At 46.9% G+C, this 15,202-nt stretch overlaps 1 protein-coding gene across 9 annotated transcripts in view; it reads left to right on the top strand.

Moving 5' to 3' along the window:
* Positions 1–15,202, top strand: part of MARF1 (meiosis regulator and mRNA stability factor 1) — a 74,522-nt gene that overhangs the window by 36,429 nt on the left and 22,891 nt on the right. For all 9 annotated transcript variants that reach the window (XM_077275127.1, XM_077275121.1, XM_077275128.1 and 6 more), the window contains one exon: positions 182–394. In XM_077275127.1, the coding sequence (XP_077131242.1) occupies positions 182–394 (213 nt within the window). The remainder of the gene's footprint in view (positions 1–181; positions 395–15,202) is intronic.

The raw sequence follows: 15,202 nt of genomic DNA, 5'->3' as shown, positions 1-15,202 counted from the left end.
ACTCATGCATGTGTATGGGAGCCTTTACAAGACTAATTGTTGGCCGAAAGTTATTTGAGATGTTTGGCCTGATTTTTTTTTTTTTTTTTTTTCTCTACTTCTACCACTAACTTAAAAATAAGTAGTCTCTTGACTCTGCTCTGTCTGTGTGCACTTTAGAAGCTTTGTCCTTATGTTACAGGTGCATATAAATGACATGAATGAAGACTGCCTGCAGCTGACGTCCCTTTATATCTTTGCGAAGAATGTGCGCTCATTGCTGCATACTTATCACTACCAGCAGATCTTCCTACACGAATTCCCAACTGCGTACAGCAAGTATATTGGGGAAGTGGTGCAACCCAAGCAATATGGCTATAATAGCCTAGAGGAGCTATTGGGAGCCGTTCCACAGGTGGGTGCTCTGTTTAGGGAATAAATGGTTCGGGGTGGTCATAGTTCTATATTTTAAAAGAGGGGAGAGGGCTCATTCTTTAACCCTTCTGGACCCTCGTGGGTCCGGCAAGCTGACAGGGCAGCTCCAGTAATGGCCCTGTGTTACCGTGGCCTTTTAGACCCTGCTATAAGCAAGGTCTAGCAGGCTGTGTCAGTGTAAAAGTGACAGATCTTATGCACTTCATTTTTTTTTTTTTTGGGGGGGGGGGAGGTATTTAGAAGTAAACCCTGAAATGCCCACTGTAGAGCACAGGATTAATGTGAACGTATCCAAAGTAGTACCAATAAAAACTTCAACTCCTCTAAGAAAGAAGCCCCCACTCGGGTATGTCAGTGGAAAAATAGAGGGTTTCTGTGTTCCTGTTATCTCAAAGCAACATGTTTCCTATCACCATCCCTTCACTCTAAAATCCAAATTGCCTTCTGAGCCCCATAGTTGGCGACGGCATGCAGCATTGCTGTAGAAGGAACATCCGACTTGAGACTTCTTTTTGTTTCTCCTGAAGAACACATTGGGCACTAAGTTGGCATATTTGCTATTACTCTGTCGCCTCATTGGGGGACACAGGACCATGGGTGTTATGCTGCTGTCCACTAGGAGGCGACACTATGCATAATCTGAAAAAGATTAACTGTGGCTCCTCCTCTGCAGTATACACTCTTGGACGGCATCAGCCTTCTCCAGTTTATGCTTAGTGTCGCATAGGAGGCACACCTAGATTTTTTTTCTTTTACTCCGTTTTTTTCCGACGGATTACAGATGAAGAAAAGAGGGTCTCCTGTGAGACTCCCGGCATGGCTCCCTCCTCGGTCCCCTATTACGGGGTGCCCGGTTGAAGTAGAGATGGCTATTCCCCATGTTGCTCCTTCCCCAGTCCCTCGAGTGCTGGTTCGAAGTCGATACCTTCCCCAATTCCTCTTGGTTTCTGGGTTGAGGTCGAGGCGAGGATAAAAACCCCTGAAGGTGACAGCAGCACCCTCCCTAATCCCCCTCTGGGGGCATTAGGTTGAGACGCTTCAGGTAGGGCCTGTACAGGCAGCATTCTACAGCTCCCAGCAATGGGCCAGCACACTGCGCCTGCATCCAGGGACCCCAGCCCAGCTGCGGGCTCCTGTCGGGGCCGGGGGGAGTGCAGGCAGGCATGGCACAATACAGACACAGGGCTCCCTGCGCCCCTGTCTCTGCGGCAGCACCAGCTCTATACTGCCTCAGGGGGACCCCTCACCGGGCCTCCCTACCGCTTACAGCCCCACCGCTATCCTGCCTTTAAATCCGGAGGGGTCCGGTTCAGATCCGACCCCCTCCCGGACTTTCGCGCCAGCCTGGAGCCCTTCTGGGCATCAGGCATCTAATTTAGGCCCAGGCTTCGGCCTAGTTGTAGCCGCCGCCTCCTCTCCGGCCCGCCCCCGGATGACAAATATGACACTACAGCAGAGGTGTCAAACTGCATTCCTCGAGGGCCGCCAACAGGTCATGTTTTCAGGATTTCCTTGTATTGCACAGGTGATAATTTAATCACCTGCACAGAATGATTCCAGCACCTTGTGGAATGCTAAGGAAATCCTGAAAACATGACCTGTTGGCGGCCCTCGAGGAATGCAGTTTGACACCTCTGCTCTACAGTGTCATAGAGGGGGCGGATCGAGACAGGGCGCATTTTTACACAGCTTTGCCGCCTTATTTCTCAGCTCTCCGCCCCCTTCTCCCCCTGCCTCTTCTCCTCGGCGGCCATTTCTACTGCAGCAAGGATTAACCCTGCATCTCCCGGTCAGCAGGACCAGGACCTGGCCAGCCAGTCTCCGGGGGGCACAGGACTGTGGATTTTCGGCGCTGGACCTAGGGGCAAAACTGGTGGGGTAAGATCACAGCTGGGTTGTTTTACTCGGCTGTGAATCCATATTCCCTATAAGGCTCCCCTATAGGGTTCTCTGCAGTAACGTCCTCTGCATAGCAGCCCTTCTGCACTCTGTGCACTATGCCGGGCTCAAGGTCCAAGAGAACCAGGCAGGACTGCTATTATGCATTCTGCACAGCCTGCAGGACTGCTCTCCCCAGTGGCAGTATCTACCCACACTGCCAGGACTACACTCAGACTACTGTGTCAGAGCCCTAAGAGGCCCCTGCCAATGCTTCGTTGTCTAATGCCACGCCGGAATGGGTCTCTCAGATGTCGCAATCTATGACGCAGTCTATAGATAACCTAACCTCCACATTGCTTCAGGCTCTGCAGAGTCATGCCTCCTCTGACAGTTACCCAGCAAAGGGAGAGCTTGGCTCAGGGACAGGACGACCGTGGCACATCCACGTCTAAGTCAGGACGCAAGTGGACCCACAGTCCATCTACATCATCCCATAGCACTTGGTCATCCCCTTCTAGGGAGAGACACCGTAGTTCCAGGTCAGCTAGACTGTCCCCTTCCAGGGACAGACAACGCAGATCTCCGCAATCCCCGACCAGAGAAGGCCTCCTCCCCAGCTCACCCAGCAGGGGACGCCTCAGTGATACACAGGATTCGGAAGACATCTGTGACTCCGACTCAGACAAGGGAACGGAGGGGTCCCTGATCCCAATCCCCCCTAGCAATACTGCGCTAATTGAGGACTTAATCTCTTCCATCCATCGGGTGCTGGACATTTCTGATCCGCCACCAGAGGCCCCAGAACACAAGATTTCCTTTGAAGGACCTCTGAAGCCGCCTAAGGTTCTCTCTAACCGCCCAGAGTTTAAAGGTAAGGTACCGCGTTTGTAGATTATTAATAAATCACTGTAATGTAGCATAACATGCTGCTATAACCAAGTTTTAAATGCATGTGAAACAGATTTCGTGTGTTATGTGTTTAAAGAAGGAACTGGGGGCTGACATCTTGGTTTTGCAGCAGTAGCAGGGCACTAACAGTGTAATTTTACAGCACCCCATGGACATAGGGTCAGCGCCAGTCTATTAGCTCCTATCTTTAACATTGGAGAGGCGTTAGCAGTGAGCTGGGCACGCCTCTGTGGGCTGCACAACTCACTGCTGTAGGTGTGACTAGCAGCCATTTTATTATAGCCCAGTGCTCTCTGCCCAGCTCCACTTACTCTCCATCACAGGAGCTCCATTCATTCCATTAAGCTGCATTCACAGCCTGCAGAGAGGAGGTGACACCCGACACCTCTCTCTGCCATACAATGTATCTCTCCCCTCCCTCCACAATGCCTGGCCATTCACTGCAGACCTGGAGCTCCTTCTTATCTTACTGAGGGATGAGTCACAGACAGCTCTGCACAGACAATGCTGCTCCATACGTAAACACCACATAAACTAAGGGTACCGTCACACATTGAAATTTTCATCGCTGCGACGGCACGATTCGTGACGTCGCAGCGTCGTATGATCATCGCTCCAGCGTCGTAGACTGCGGTCACACGTTGCAATCACGGCGCTGGAGCGATGCCGAAGTCCCCGGGTAACCAGGGTAAACATCGGGTAACTAAGCGCAGGGCCGCGCTTAGTAACCCGATGTTTACCCTGGTTACAAGCGTAAACGTAAAAAAACAAACCGTACATACTCACCCGTCGGTGTCCTTCAGGTCCCTTGCAGTCTGCTTCCTGCTCTGAGTGCAGCCGTACAGTGAGAGCAGAGCGCAGCACCGCTGCGCTCTGCTCTCACTTTCCGGCCGGCACTCAGAGCAGGAAGCAGACGGCAAGGGACCTGAAGGACACCGACGGGTGAGTATGTACGGTTTGTTTTTTTACGTTTACGCTTGTAACCAGGGTAAACATCGGGTTACTAAGCGCGGCCTTGCGCTTAGTTACCCGATGTTTACCCTAGTTACAAGCGAAGACATCGCTGGATCGCTGTCACACACAACGATCCAGCGATGTCAGCGGGTGATCAAGCGACGAAAGAAAGTTCCAAACGATCTGCTACGACGTACGATTCTCAGCAGGGTGTCTGATCGCAGTAGCGTGTCAGACACCGCGATATCGTAACGATATCGCTAGAACGTCACGAATCGTAACGTCGTAGCGATGGAAATTTCAATGTGTGATGGTACCCTAACTGTGCTTCTGATGCACTAACTGCTGGTGATAGCAGATCACAGGTCAGTCACACACAAAATGGCTCTGCCCTGTGATGCTGCTCTTCATTCTGCCCCAGGGATATTAGACCACCCAAAAGGGGAGGGAAATGCTGATGTCAGCAGTTACTGCCCAGATTTTCCAGCTAACAGTAAAGCTGGTAAGTCTTACTATAGCTGCTTGAGGTCTAAAACGGAAAATGCTCCCCCTAGTGGTCAATATATATATTTGTAAGAAAATATATATTATTATTCATATAGAAATGTTTGCAAACAGTGCAAACATTGCATTAATACATTTTATTTACTATTTTAAGCTTAATTTCACAAAAAAACAAACTACAAGAAAACTGGTGGCACCTTCCCTTTAAGGCGATCCTTAAAAAGCAGCTCTCACAGCCTGAGAAAAAATTCGCTAATCGCAAATATCTGGAGGCGAGGTACCCCTTCCCACAGAAGGATACCAAGGAGTGGACAGACCCACCTGAAGTGGACCCCCCCAGTCTCTAGACTAGCGGCACAGACCCTCCTTTCACTGCCAGATAGCTCAACCCTCAGGGACGCAGCAGACCGGCAGGTAGAACGCATGGCTCATTCAATTTTCGAGGCCGCAGGGGCATCCCTGGCTCCCGCGTTCGCTTCAGTTTGGGCTGCCAAGGCCATTCTGGCCTGGGCCAAAAATTTACAAGCTCTCCAAGCATCCGCTCCTGAGCTGTCGGACCAAGCGGTTCAAATAGCAGTCGTAGCAGATTACATGCTTCATGCAGCTCTGGATTCAGCAAGGGGTGTAGCGGGGATAGCATCAAACGCCATCACAATTCGGCGTATCCTCTGGCTGCGGGAATGGAAAGCCGACGCAGCCTCAAAGAAGTCCCTCACGCACCTCCCCTACCTCAGTGGGCGTCTTTTTGGTGAACAGTTGGACACAATGATATCCGACGCCACCGGGGGTAAGAGTACCTCTCTTCCCCAACTAAAACCTAAACACACTTACAAGAAGCGTAACCAAACTCGATTCCCATCCTTTCGGACTGGTCCGTCTCGCGTCCAGCACAAAATCGTAACAGTTCCCCACGCAGGAACAACTCACGATCAACGCAAAGGTCGGACAAGACCTGGCAGTCTAAACCTAGAGGAGGAAAATCTCAGACTTTCTCCTCATCATGACTCATGGACCCCGGAAGACACCACACCCGTAGGCCGCCGACTTTTGCTCTTTCATTAAGTCTGGTTGCCTATTACAGAAGACAAGTGGGTCAGGGTACTAGTGTCTTCCGGATACAAGATAGACTTCACCTCCAACCCACCGGACCGATTCTTCCTCTGTCCCCCCAAAACCACCAGTCAAAGCTCGTGCCTTCCAGAAAGCTGTCTCCTCGCTTTTTCAAGCAGGAGTCATAGTACCGGTCCCTGTGGCCGAGCGCTTCCAAGTGTTCTACTCCAATCTATTCGTAGTTCCCAAGAAAGGAGGCAGCGTTTGGCCCATACTGGACCTAAAACAACTCAACAAATACGTACGGGTCCGTCACTTCCGCATGGAGTCCCTTCAGTCCATTGCGTCCATGGAGAAGGGAGAATATCTCTCCTCCATAGACATACAAGATGCATACCTGCATATACCGATTGCACCTGCTCATCAAAAATTTCTCAGGTTCGCAATCGAACAGGACCACTACCAGTTCGTGGCTCTCCCGTTTGGACTCGCCACGGCTCCCAGAGTGTTTTGTTTTTTTTAAATTCGTTTATTGATTACAGCATGAATCATACATACATTTGCTTATATTCGTTATCATCCATAAGGTATATAAAATTACCACACATAACCATGTCTGGGATATTGCAAAGGTTACAAGCAATGCATGTCAATCATTTGTTTATATCTTATTCAAACTTTAACTATCTTAACTTCTAATGAAACCTCTAAAACTAACATGCTGCCGCTTAAAAGAGAGTTCTAGATAAATTCTGCCCTGTAAGTAGGTAATGCCCATGCAATCTTACACCCTTTCCTTGTATAATTGTTAAGTTATGTTGACCTAAACAGTATGGCAAGAGGAGTTCCATCTTCCCCATATCTTCTCAAATTTGGCTGGATTACCTCTATTCTGATATAATGCCCGCTCATACGGAATAATGGAATTTACCAAGTCGACCCACGTTCTAAGAGTTGGGCAAGAACCCCCCATCCATCGCAGAGCCAACACCTTCCGTGCCAAATACAGAGTCTCCCTCAGAAAAATTCCCATATGACGATCCCAAGTCTCAGCTTCCCATACTCCAAACAAGCATACCAGAGGTTCAAGTGGGACAGGGATCGACACCAGCGATGTCAATAGTGTCGTTACCTCATTCCAGAACTGGAAGATAATAGGACATTTCCATATCATATGGATAAAATCCGCATTGCTAGAATGGCATCTCAGGCAGTCTGATGAATGCAAACGACCCATTTTAAAGAGACGAATCGGGGTCAGATAGGACTGATATATGATGTACAGTTGTATCATCCTATTATTAACTGATGGGGATACTTTAGTTGGGGATTCCAAAATTTCATCCCATTCCTCTCCCAGTGTACCTGGGAGAAGCCGTTCCCATTTCCCCTTAATTGAATCTATGGTGGATCCCTCGCCCATGGATAACAGATAGGTATACAGAGAGGAAATAAGTCCCTGGGGACCCTGCGAATTAAGGATACCTATTAACGGTAAATCTGAGATAGCTCGGACTATACCCATATTCCGCATGTGTGACTGGAAGGCTGACCTTAGTTGTAGGTAACGGAAAAATTGAGATTTGGGTATACTGTAGGTATTTTGTAGTTGTTCAAAGGAGACAAAAACCCCTTGTTTATATAGATTACTCACTGTAAGGACATTATACGATATCCAGAATTCAGTGGACGGATGACCCAATAATTCCGGAAAATAACTATTATTCCACAATGGCATTTCAGCTGCTATATCAGCAAATCCTGTCACCTTTTTAGTTTGCCTCCATATTGATCGTGCTAGTCGGAGCAAAGGAAGTAAATGAGGAACCGCAGTTCTCTCCATCTCCAAAAATCCCAGTGGACAATCAATTTTGGCTGAATACAGAATATGGTGCTCAGAGTTAGGAAGAGTTTTCCCGGGCATCCACATACTCAACATTTTGGTCTGACCAGCTAGATAGTATAAATAGAAGTCTGGCAGGGCCGCCCCACCCCCCTGTTTAGGCCTTTGTAGGGTGGATAATTTAAGCTTAGGTCTAGCCTTTCCCCATATGAAGGACGTAGTAAGGGAATTTAGGGTTGCGAAGAAAGATTTAGGTATTATAACCGCGCTATGTTGAAAACAATAGCTCAATTTTGGGAGTAATATCATCTTTATGAGATTAATACGTCCAGCCACAGATAACGGTAATTTGTCCCAGGTAGCGAATTTGAGCTTAACCACATCCAGTAGCGGGAATATATTAAGATGTAAATCTAGGTGACTACTTTGGGACATATATATTCCTAGATATTTAAACTGGGAAACAATGGGTAGCAGTGAGAGGGTTTCAAGGCAGGACATTGGGGTATGGGAGAGAGGCATCAGAGCAGATTTTTCCCAATTTATATAAAGGCCAGAAAATTTACTAAATCTATCATCGTTATTACTTTTGGTAATGTGTCTTCCGTTTGATCCATAAACACCACCATATCATCAGCATACAGACCGATGACGTCTATCCTATCCGCGATATGTATCCCTTTAATATCTACAGAAGACCTCATTCGTATTGCCAAGGCCTCTATCGCCAGGGCAAATAAAGCTGGGGAGAGAGGGCACCCCTGTCGAGTCCCCCTATGCAAAGAAAACGATGCAGACATTGAGCCATTCACCACCATTCGTGCCCTAGGTTTCACATACAATGTATCTATCCCTCTCAAGAATTTATTTCCAAACCCATATTTCCGTAGACATGCAATTAAGAAGGGCCATTCGAGGGAGTCAAAAGCCTTGGCTGCGTCTAGCGAAGCCAATGCCCACTTGTTATCTGGTTCCAAAGAACTATATTATATGACCGACTGTACCCGCCTGATATTGATAGAGGTGCTTTTCCCAGGCATGAAACCGGTTTGATCTGGGTGTATAAGATCTAATATGATCTTGTTCAATCTAGTAGCTATAATTTTAGTGAAAATTTTGTAATCCACGTTCACCAAAGAAATTGGTCTATATGATCCACAATCTAAAGGGTCCTTCCCCCTCCTTCCTGAGTACTACAATATTAGCATCATAAAACGTTTCGGGTACAGATTCCCCCTCCCATATTCCTTTGAGTACCTTCAGCAGTATAGGGGCTAACTTGTCACGGTATTTCCCATAGAACTCTATGGGAAATCCATCAGGTCCCGGGGCCTTTCCAGTTGCCATATCAGCTATAGCTTGCTCCACCTCTTCCAGAGTAAATTCAGCCTCCATAAGGGCCTGTTGCGATGGACTTAGCGAGGGGAATGTTATATCTGATAAATAATCTAAGCACTCATCAATACCAGAGTCACTGCTAGATTTATATAATGAGGTATAATAGTCATAAAAGCCCTGAAGTATTCCGTCAGTAGAGGACACCAAAGAGCCATCAGACACCCGGATCTGCAATATTGTATTGGAGGCATTGTGTTGGCGTACCAAGAAGGCCAAAAGTGTACTGGCCTGATTCCCTAACTCAAAATAGGATTGGCGAGTGAAAAATAATTTACGCTTTGATTTAACATCTGTGTGTTGGATATAAAGTCTCTGGGAGGTGAGCCATTCAATTCTATTACTGCTGGACTGATTAGCTATATAAGTGGCCTCTGAATCTTTTAATCTTTGTTCTACCTCCTCATCCTCCCTCGCCGTTACCCTCTTAACATAGGAGATAGTAGAGGACAGACACCCCCTCAAGTATACCTTCAGGGTGTCCCAAAATAGACCGAGGTTTTGGAGTTCCGAGTGTACTAGAATGAAATTATTTAACTGATCAACCGTCCTGTCACTAGAGTCTATTAATTTTAACCAGAAGGGGTTCAATTTCCAGGATCTACTATTATTGTCGGGTCGTCCAATTTTAAGTTTAAGAATAATTGGGCTGTGATCTGAGATCCCCCGGCTACCATGTTCAATACTATCCACCCACAATGCCAATCCACTCGACCCAAATATATAGTCTATTCGAGATAATGATTGTCTAGTGGATGAGTGACAAGTATACCCTCTGATCTCCGGGTGACTCATTCTCCACAAATCCAGCCATCCACTACCATCCATAAATAGTGCCAACTGAGAGGGAGGCTGAGGTAAAGTGTCTCCCGATGTTGCGTCATCTAGTCTCAATCTGTCCATGGATTGATTCATAACTAAATTAAAGTCTCCCATGCAGATAACATTGGCTTCCGGGTATTTTAAGGAGAAGGCTAGGGCCATACGGAGAATTGACATACTGGCAGGGGGGGGGGGTTATAGATACATAACAACACGTATTCTCGTGAGTTGATGAATGCATGCACAAAAACAAAGCGGCCCTCTGGATCACGTCTCGCCTCCTTGGCCTCCCATCTGACCTCTTTGTGTATTAGTAGAGAGACCCCTCTTGAATAACTGGTGTGGAAGGCGTGTAGGGACCACTGTACCCATGGTTTTTGCATACATCGAGCCGTATCCCTTGTTAAATGTGTTTCTATTAATGCTACAATATGGGGGTGGTATCTTTTTATCTGTGAAAATACTTTAATTTTCTTTCTAGGGGTTTTAATGCCTCGGATATTCCAGGTCATACATATAAGTTCAGCTCCCATGTTTACTCTTGAGGGAAGAATTAATACATATCAATATTATTCGGGTGCATTTCAATAGCGTCATATTGGGCAAAAAGTTAGTGTCAGCGGCAGCCTTACTGAATAAACAATCAAAACTGAAACAGAAAACCGTGTTAAACAAGAAAACTTGAACAGTAGGGGGAAGTATTTTCATCTTCCCACAGTCAAATTGAAAAGGGGATACCCTCACTGAATTCAGTGTCCGGTATTGTTGACTTTTCCGCACCTATACGGAAAGCTCAATTTTAATTGCCATCAAACAAGGAACCCAAGTTAGGGGTCTGCCACATTCGGTCCTCCATTAGACCGCAACCACTCAATCGCTTCTGCCGGGTCTGTGAAGAACAAGGAGGAGCTATTATGGACGATGCGGAGCCGAGCTGGGTAGAGCATAGAATAGACAATGTTCTTGTCTCTAAGTTGCTTCTTAACATCCACAAATCGTGCACGCTGCTTTTGAAGATCCACGGAAAAATCTGGAAAAATCGATATGGTGGCGTTATCGAATTTGATGAGGCCCTTCTGACGCGCCAGACGAAGGGTGGTATCTCTGTCTCTGCAATTAAGAAGACGTGCCAGGAAAGGGCGTGGTGGAGCTCCAGGAGGGAGGGGCCTCGTTGGTACCCTATGGGCTCTTTCCACCGCAAATGTCGAGGAGAAACCATCTCCTAGTGTAGACTTGAGCCATTCCTCCAAAAATTGCTCAGGCCGCTGACCCTCTGACCGCTCCGGGAGACCTATGATTCGAATGTTATTACGGCGCAGTCTATTTTCCAAATCATCTGCTTTTTGCTTCCAAGCATTTACGGATCCAGCGGCTTTGGTCAATTTGGCCTCCATAGGATTGATAGTGTCTTCTATATGAGACACCCTTGTTTCGACCTCAGAAATACGCCCCCTCATAGTTTGCATGTCATGTCGCAGGCGGCCCACTTCAGTATGCACATCCTCTATTTTCTCCGTAAGAGATGATCTAGTGAGGGATATAGCCTGCATTAACTGTTCCGATGCCTGTTTGAGAGTCAGTTCTTCCTCCTCCCCTTCCCCGGTACCATCAGAGGGGCGACCCCTGCGTTGAGATGATGTGGAGTTACCTCTGAGGTTGCGTACATTTTCATGAGGGTCATCCTTAGCGAATTTTTTAAGCTTTTCAGCAGCCGCCGCTCCTCTAGGATGTTGCATGGCGGGTATACACAAGAGGACCTCACAAATTAGCTCCAGAAGTAATTATAGGCAAGCTGTGCTCCAACTTTATGGTTATAGATAAATCAAGCTCTAACCCCAGGTCTTGTATAGTATTAGATTGTGCTCCAAGGCTCCATAAATTTAACAGGTAATGATAGTGAGGATCGCAGGGTGGTTGTCCAAGTATTTATTTAGGCTTTATATGCTGGGCGGGTGCTCAGTTCGTGCATAGAGGGAGAGCAGCAGGGAGGGGGTTAATTCCCACTATTATGGCGCCACCAGTGAAGCAATTGATTAACAGGGGAGGTGCAGGGCCCAATATCTCAGGGCATACATACACCGCACCACCCCACTAGTTTCCCAGGCACAGAATAGTTTCTTAGGTAGTGTTATAGAATTTTGGCTCGGGGTGAATTTAACCCCGTGTATGCTGCGTCCGTTCCCAATTATTATCAGATCTGATCTATTGAGCGCTCAAGAAAGAATGAACTCTGACACAAAGTGACAGTATAACATTCCATCCAGATCTCTGGTTTATTGATTGATACATGATCTTATAAAAGCATATAAAATGGGAGTGGTTAGTAAATTAACATACAATTTAGCTATTATTTCATTGGCTGACTGAGTACATAATGCATTTAACTGAGTACATGGCATCTTTGAACTATGGTCTACCTAGCAACAAACTGATTTTGCACTTTCGGGAACATCTGCCACCTTTATCCTGCTAGTCAGCAACATTTTGGGACATTAGTTTCGAATCATCTGCTTTAACTTCCCTGTTCTCTGGTGATCTAAGCATACCAAAAAGTCCCGAGGTCTGTCTTGCCTAACTCATGTGATTAAATTGAGCAATTGATCATAAAATAGTTGAATATATTTGATTTTAAGCTAGGACATGATTTAAAGGGATATACATGCAAGTGAGATCTACATAATATATATATATATTTCTATCACAAGCCCCCCTTAGATATCACTTGCCCTAATCCTAGCCTCCTGTCCCAAAGCGCTGCAACTCTTTTGTGCTGTCGGCGAACTGACATGTACCTAATGCACATGCCCTACACCGTACAGACTTTTCGCAAATGGGCGGTCAGGAGATCTGTCCCTAAAGGGGGGTAGACGCTTGCATAGTCTCATATTGGCGAAGTTCTCCAATCAGTTCCACATATTCATCCTCATCGGGGTGGGAGGAGCCGTCAGGTGGGTGAATCTGGATTCGGATAGGTTCGTCCAGGAGGAGATGTGGCATCAGGTTTGTGGTTTCCTTGACCGTCTTTTCCATCATCCTGCGGATACAAGGGATTACGCAGCAACCAGAAATTATCACAAGAACAAAAACAACAAGTATGGCTGCCCCAATCTGTGCTAATAACCTTTGCCACCCATTCATCCATCCAAAGTACTGGTCCCAAGGATCTTTCACTCCTGAGTTTTGTTTCAATTCTTCTGATAGCTCGGTGAGTTTCTGTATCGCCACCGTGACTTTACCATTGGGACCAGTATTGTCTGGGATGTAGGTACAACAGGTTTCTTTGATCATTTTGCAAACACCTCCTTTTTCAGCTAGAATCATGTCTAGGGCCATCCTGTTTTGGAATGCCATGATGGAAGTGGGGCCCAACTGGTCTGCCAGACCTTTTAGAGCATCTCGGGTGTAGTTAACAAATCTCTGCTGGTTGTAATACACATAATTTATCCAATCAACATTTTTGTTCAGTTATTATTGGCAACAATGACTCAAATCCTGCCTTGACCTGGTCCCTGGCTTTAAATTCATCAGGTACCCCCCTAGGCACACCTACGTTGTCTATATAAACATGTGGATCAAAACTGCCTTTTGGGGCACTTGCCCGCTTTGGTCTGTTAACTGCAGTACTGGGTGAGGACTCATGGGTGTAGGGAAACAGGTGGAAGGGCATCAGAATTTTTGCCAGTGCACATTGGCCTACCCAAACACCTTCCAGTCTGCTACGTATCTTCATATCACCACAGATCCAGTATATGTCACCTAGGGAGACCACATGATTAATTAGGTTGTCAGTGGTGGTACTGTACTCTGAGCAGAACCCCTTAGTGAAGTTTTTTACATCCCTGCCAACCCCTGTGCGTGTGTAACAGGTGTAATTACCAGGGTATATTGTTATTCCAGTCCCTGGGGGGGTGTCTTTAGTCATGAGTGGGTACTTAGACTTCCAGTGTTCACAGGATGCAGAATGAGATGAGTTAGTGTATATGCTGAGGAAACAGGCCTGCTGGGATTCTGGGATGTTAAGTGGCACTGTGCCCAGATGGGGTCTGGCTCCGGCACATGCATAACAGCCACTCCCATTATGCTGTTGGGCTGTGTATCTTACCCACTCTAGCCAGTAATTGGTTTCAGAGAACCCAGTCTCTACTGCTAAAGTCTCCTCATAGGTCGGGTTTGTCAGTACCTTTACGTTACTAGGGGTAACTCAGGAGGAGTCACATTGGGCTTGTCAGCTGCATTTGCCAGCTTGAATTTTCCTGAGTACTGCACAGGGGGTTTGCGTTCACCACTTGGAGGTGTACTGCTCATTATATAAGTACCGGCATCACCTGGGGAGGGGTTTTCAATGCTAAGTATGAGTCGGTTGCATTCCCCCCTGGTGCTGCACCCCTTCCTGAAGGCCTGCTTTGTTAGGCGCATACGGTCAATTAAGGACTTGCCATCTTTATCTTTTCTGTTTAGGGCTGATGGGGGTTTGTATCCCCAACTGTCACCAGTGTTCCATGCTGCTGCTCCCCAGTATTCACATTTGTCTCCCCAATATTTATCTGCAACACAAATATACTGAGTCCCATGCCCCAAGCTGTCCAGCTGTGTGGGTGGGCAGTGTACCACATCGCAGTAATCAAACAGGTATGTAATTATGTGTGCTGATGTATCGAACCAGAAAATGGTGTAGTCCCCATCCTTGGTGATCTCCCCTCCCAGAGGTGGGGTGCGAGGAGCTTCCACCCCCAGGATATGTATCACAAAGAGGATATACAGGATCATTCTGGCTTTGGCGTATCTTCTGGTACGGGAGCCTTCTTGCAATGCGATGCGTGGATCCAAGTGGGTTTTCCCTCTAGTTTCACAGAGGTTGGTGTTGTCAGCAGCACTTGGAAGGGACCGTCAAATCTGGGGTCGAGTGTTCTCCTCACGAACTTCTTTACCAACACCCAGTCTCCTGGTTTCAGGGAGTGCGTACCGGGTACCGCTCCTGGATCTGGTAATGAAGAGAAAACTCGAGAATGGACATCAGCTAGTTTTTTGGACAGTTGAATTACATAAGCAGACAAAGTATCATATTGCATTGCCAACTGCTGAGGGAAGAATACCCCTAGCCTAGGGCTGGACCCAAACAGAATCTCATGTGGTGACAGCTTTTCTGGGCCCCGGGGGGTGTGCCTTACACTAAACAGTGCAATGGGAAGGGTTTCGTGCCATTTCAAAGCTTTGAAAAAGATCTGTAACAGATCGAAACGCGTAGCTCGTTTCCCGTTAATTATGGAGAGCATGACAACTTTTGTCTTTTTAAAAATGTACCAATAAAGGATTCAATTTTATTCAAGACATCTCTGTGGAGCTGGAATCAACTTTTTTCTTCATTGTTATATTTCACCACGTGGATCGGCGTGGAGGTTCCGTGCACCCATCAACGGTTGTCTGGTGAGC

Source organism: Ranitomeya variabilis, chromosome 7 (genome assembly GCF_051348905.1).
Source record: "Ranitomeya variabilis isolate aRanVar5 chromosome 7, aRanVar5.hap1, whole genome shotgun sequence".
Taxonomy (NCBI): Eukaryota; Metazoa; Chordata; class Amphibia; order Anura; family Dendrobatidae; genus Ranitomeya; species Ranitomeya variabilis.
Note: the sequence above shows the minus strand (reverse complement) of the source record. Positions and strands in the feature narration are given on the sequence as shown.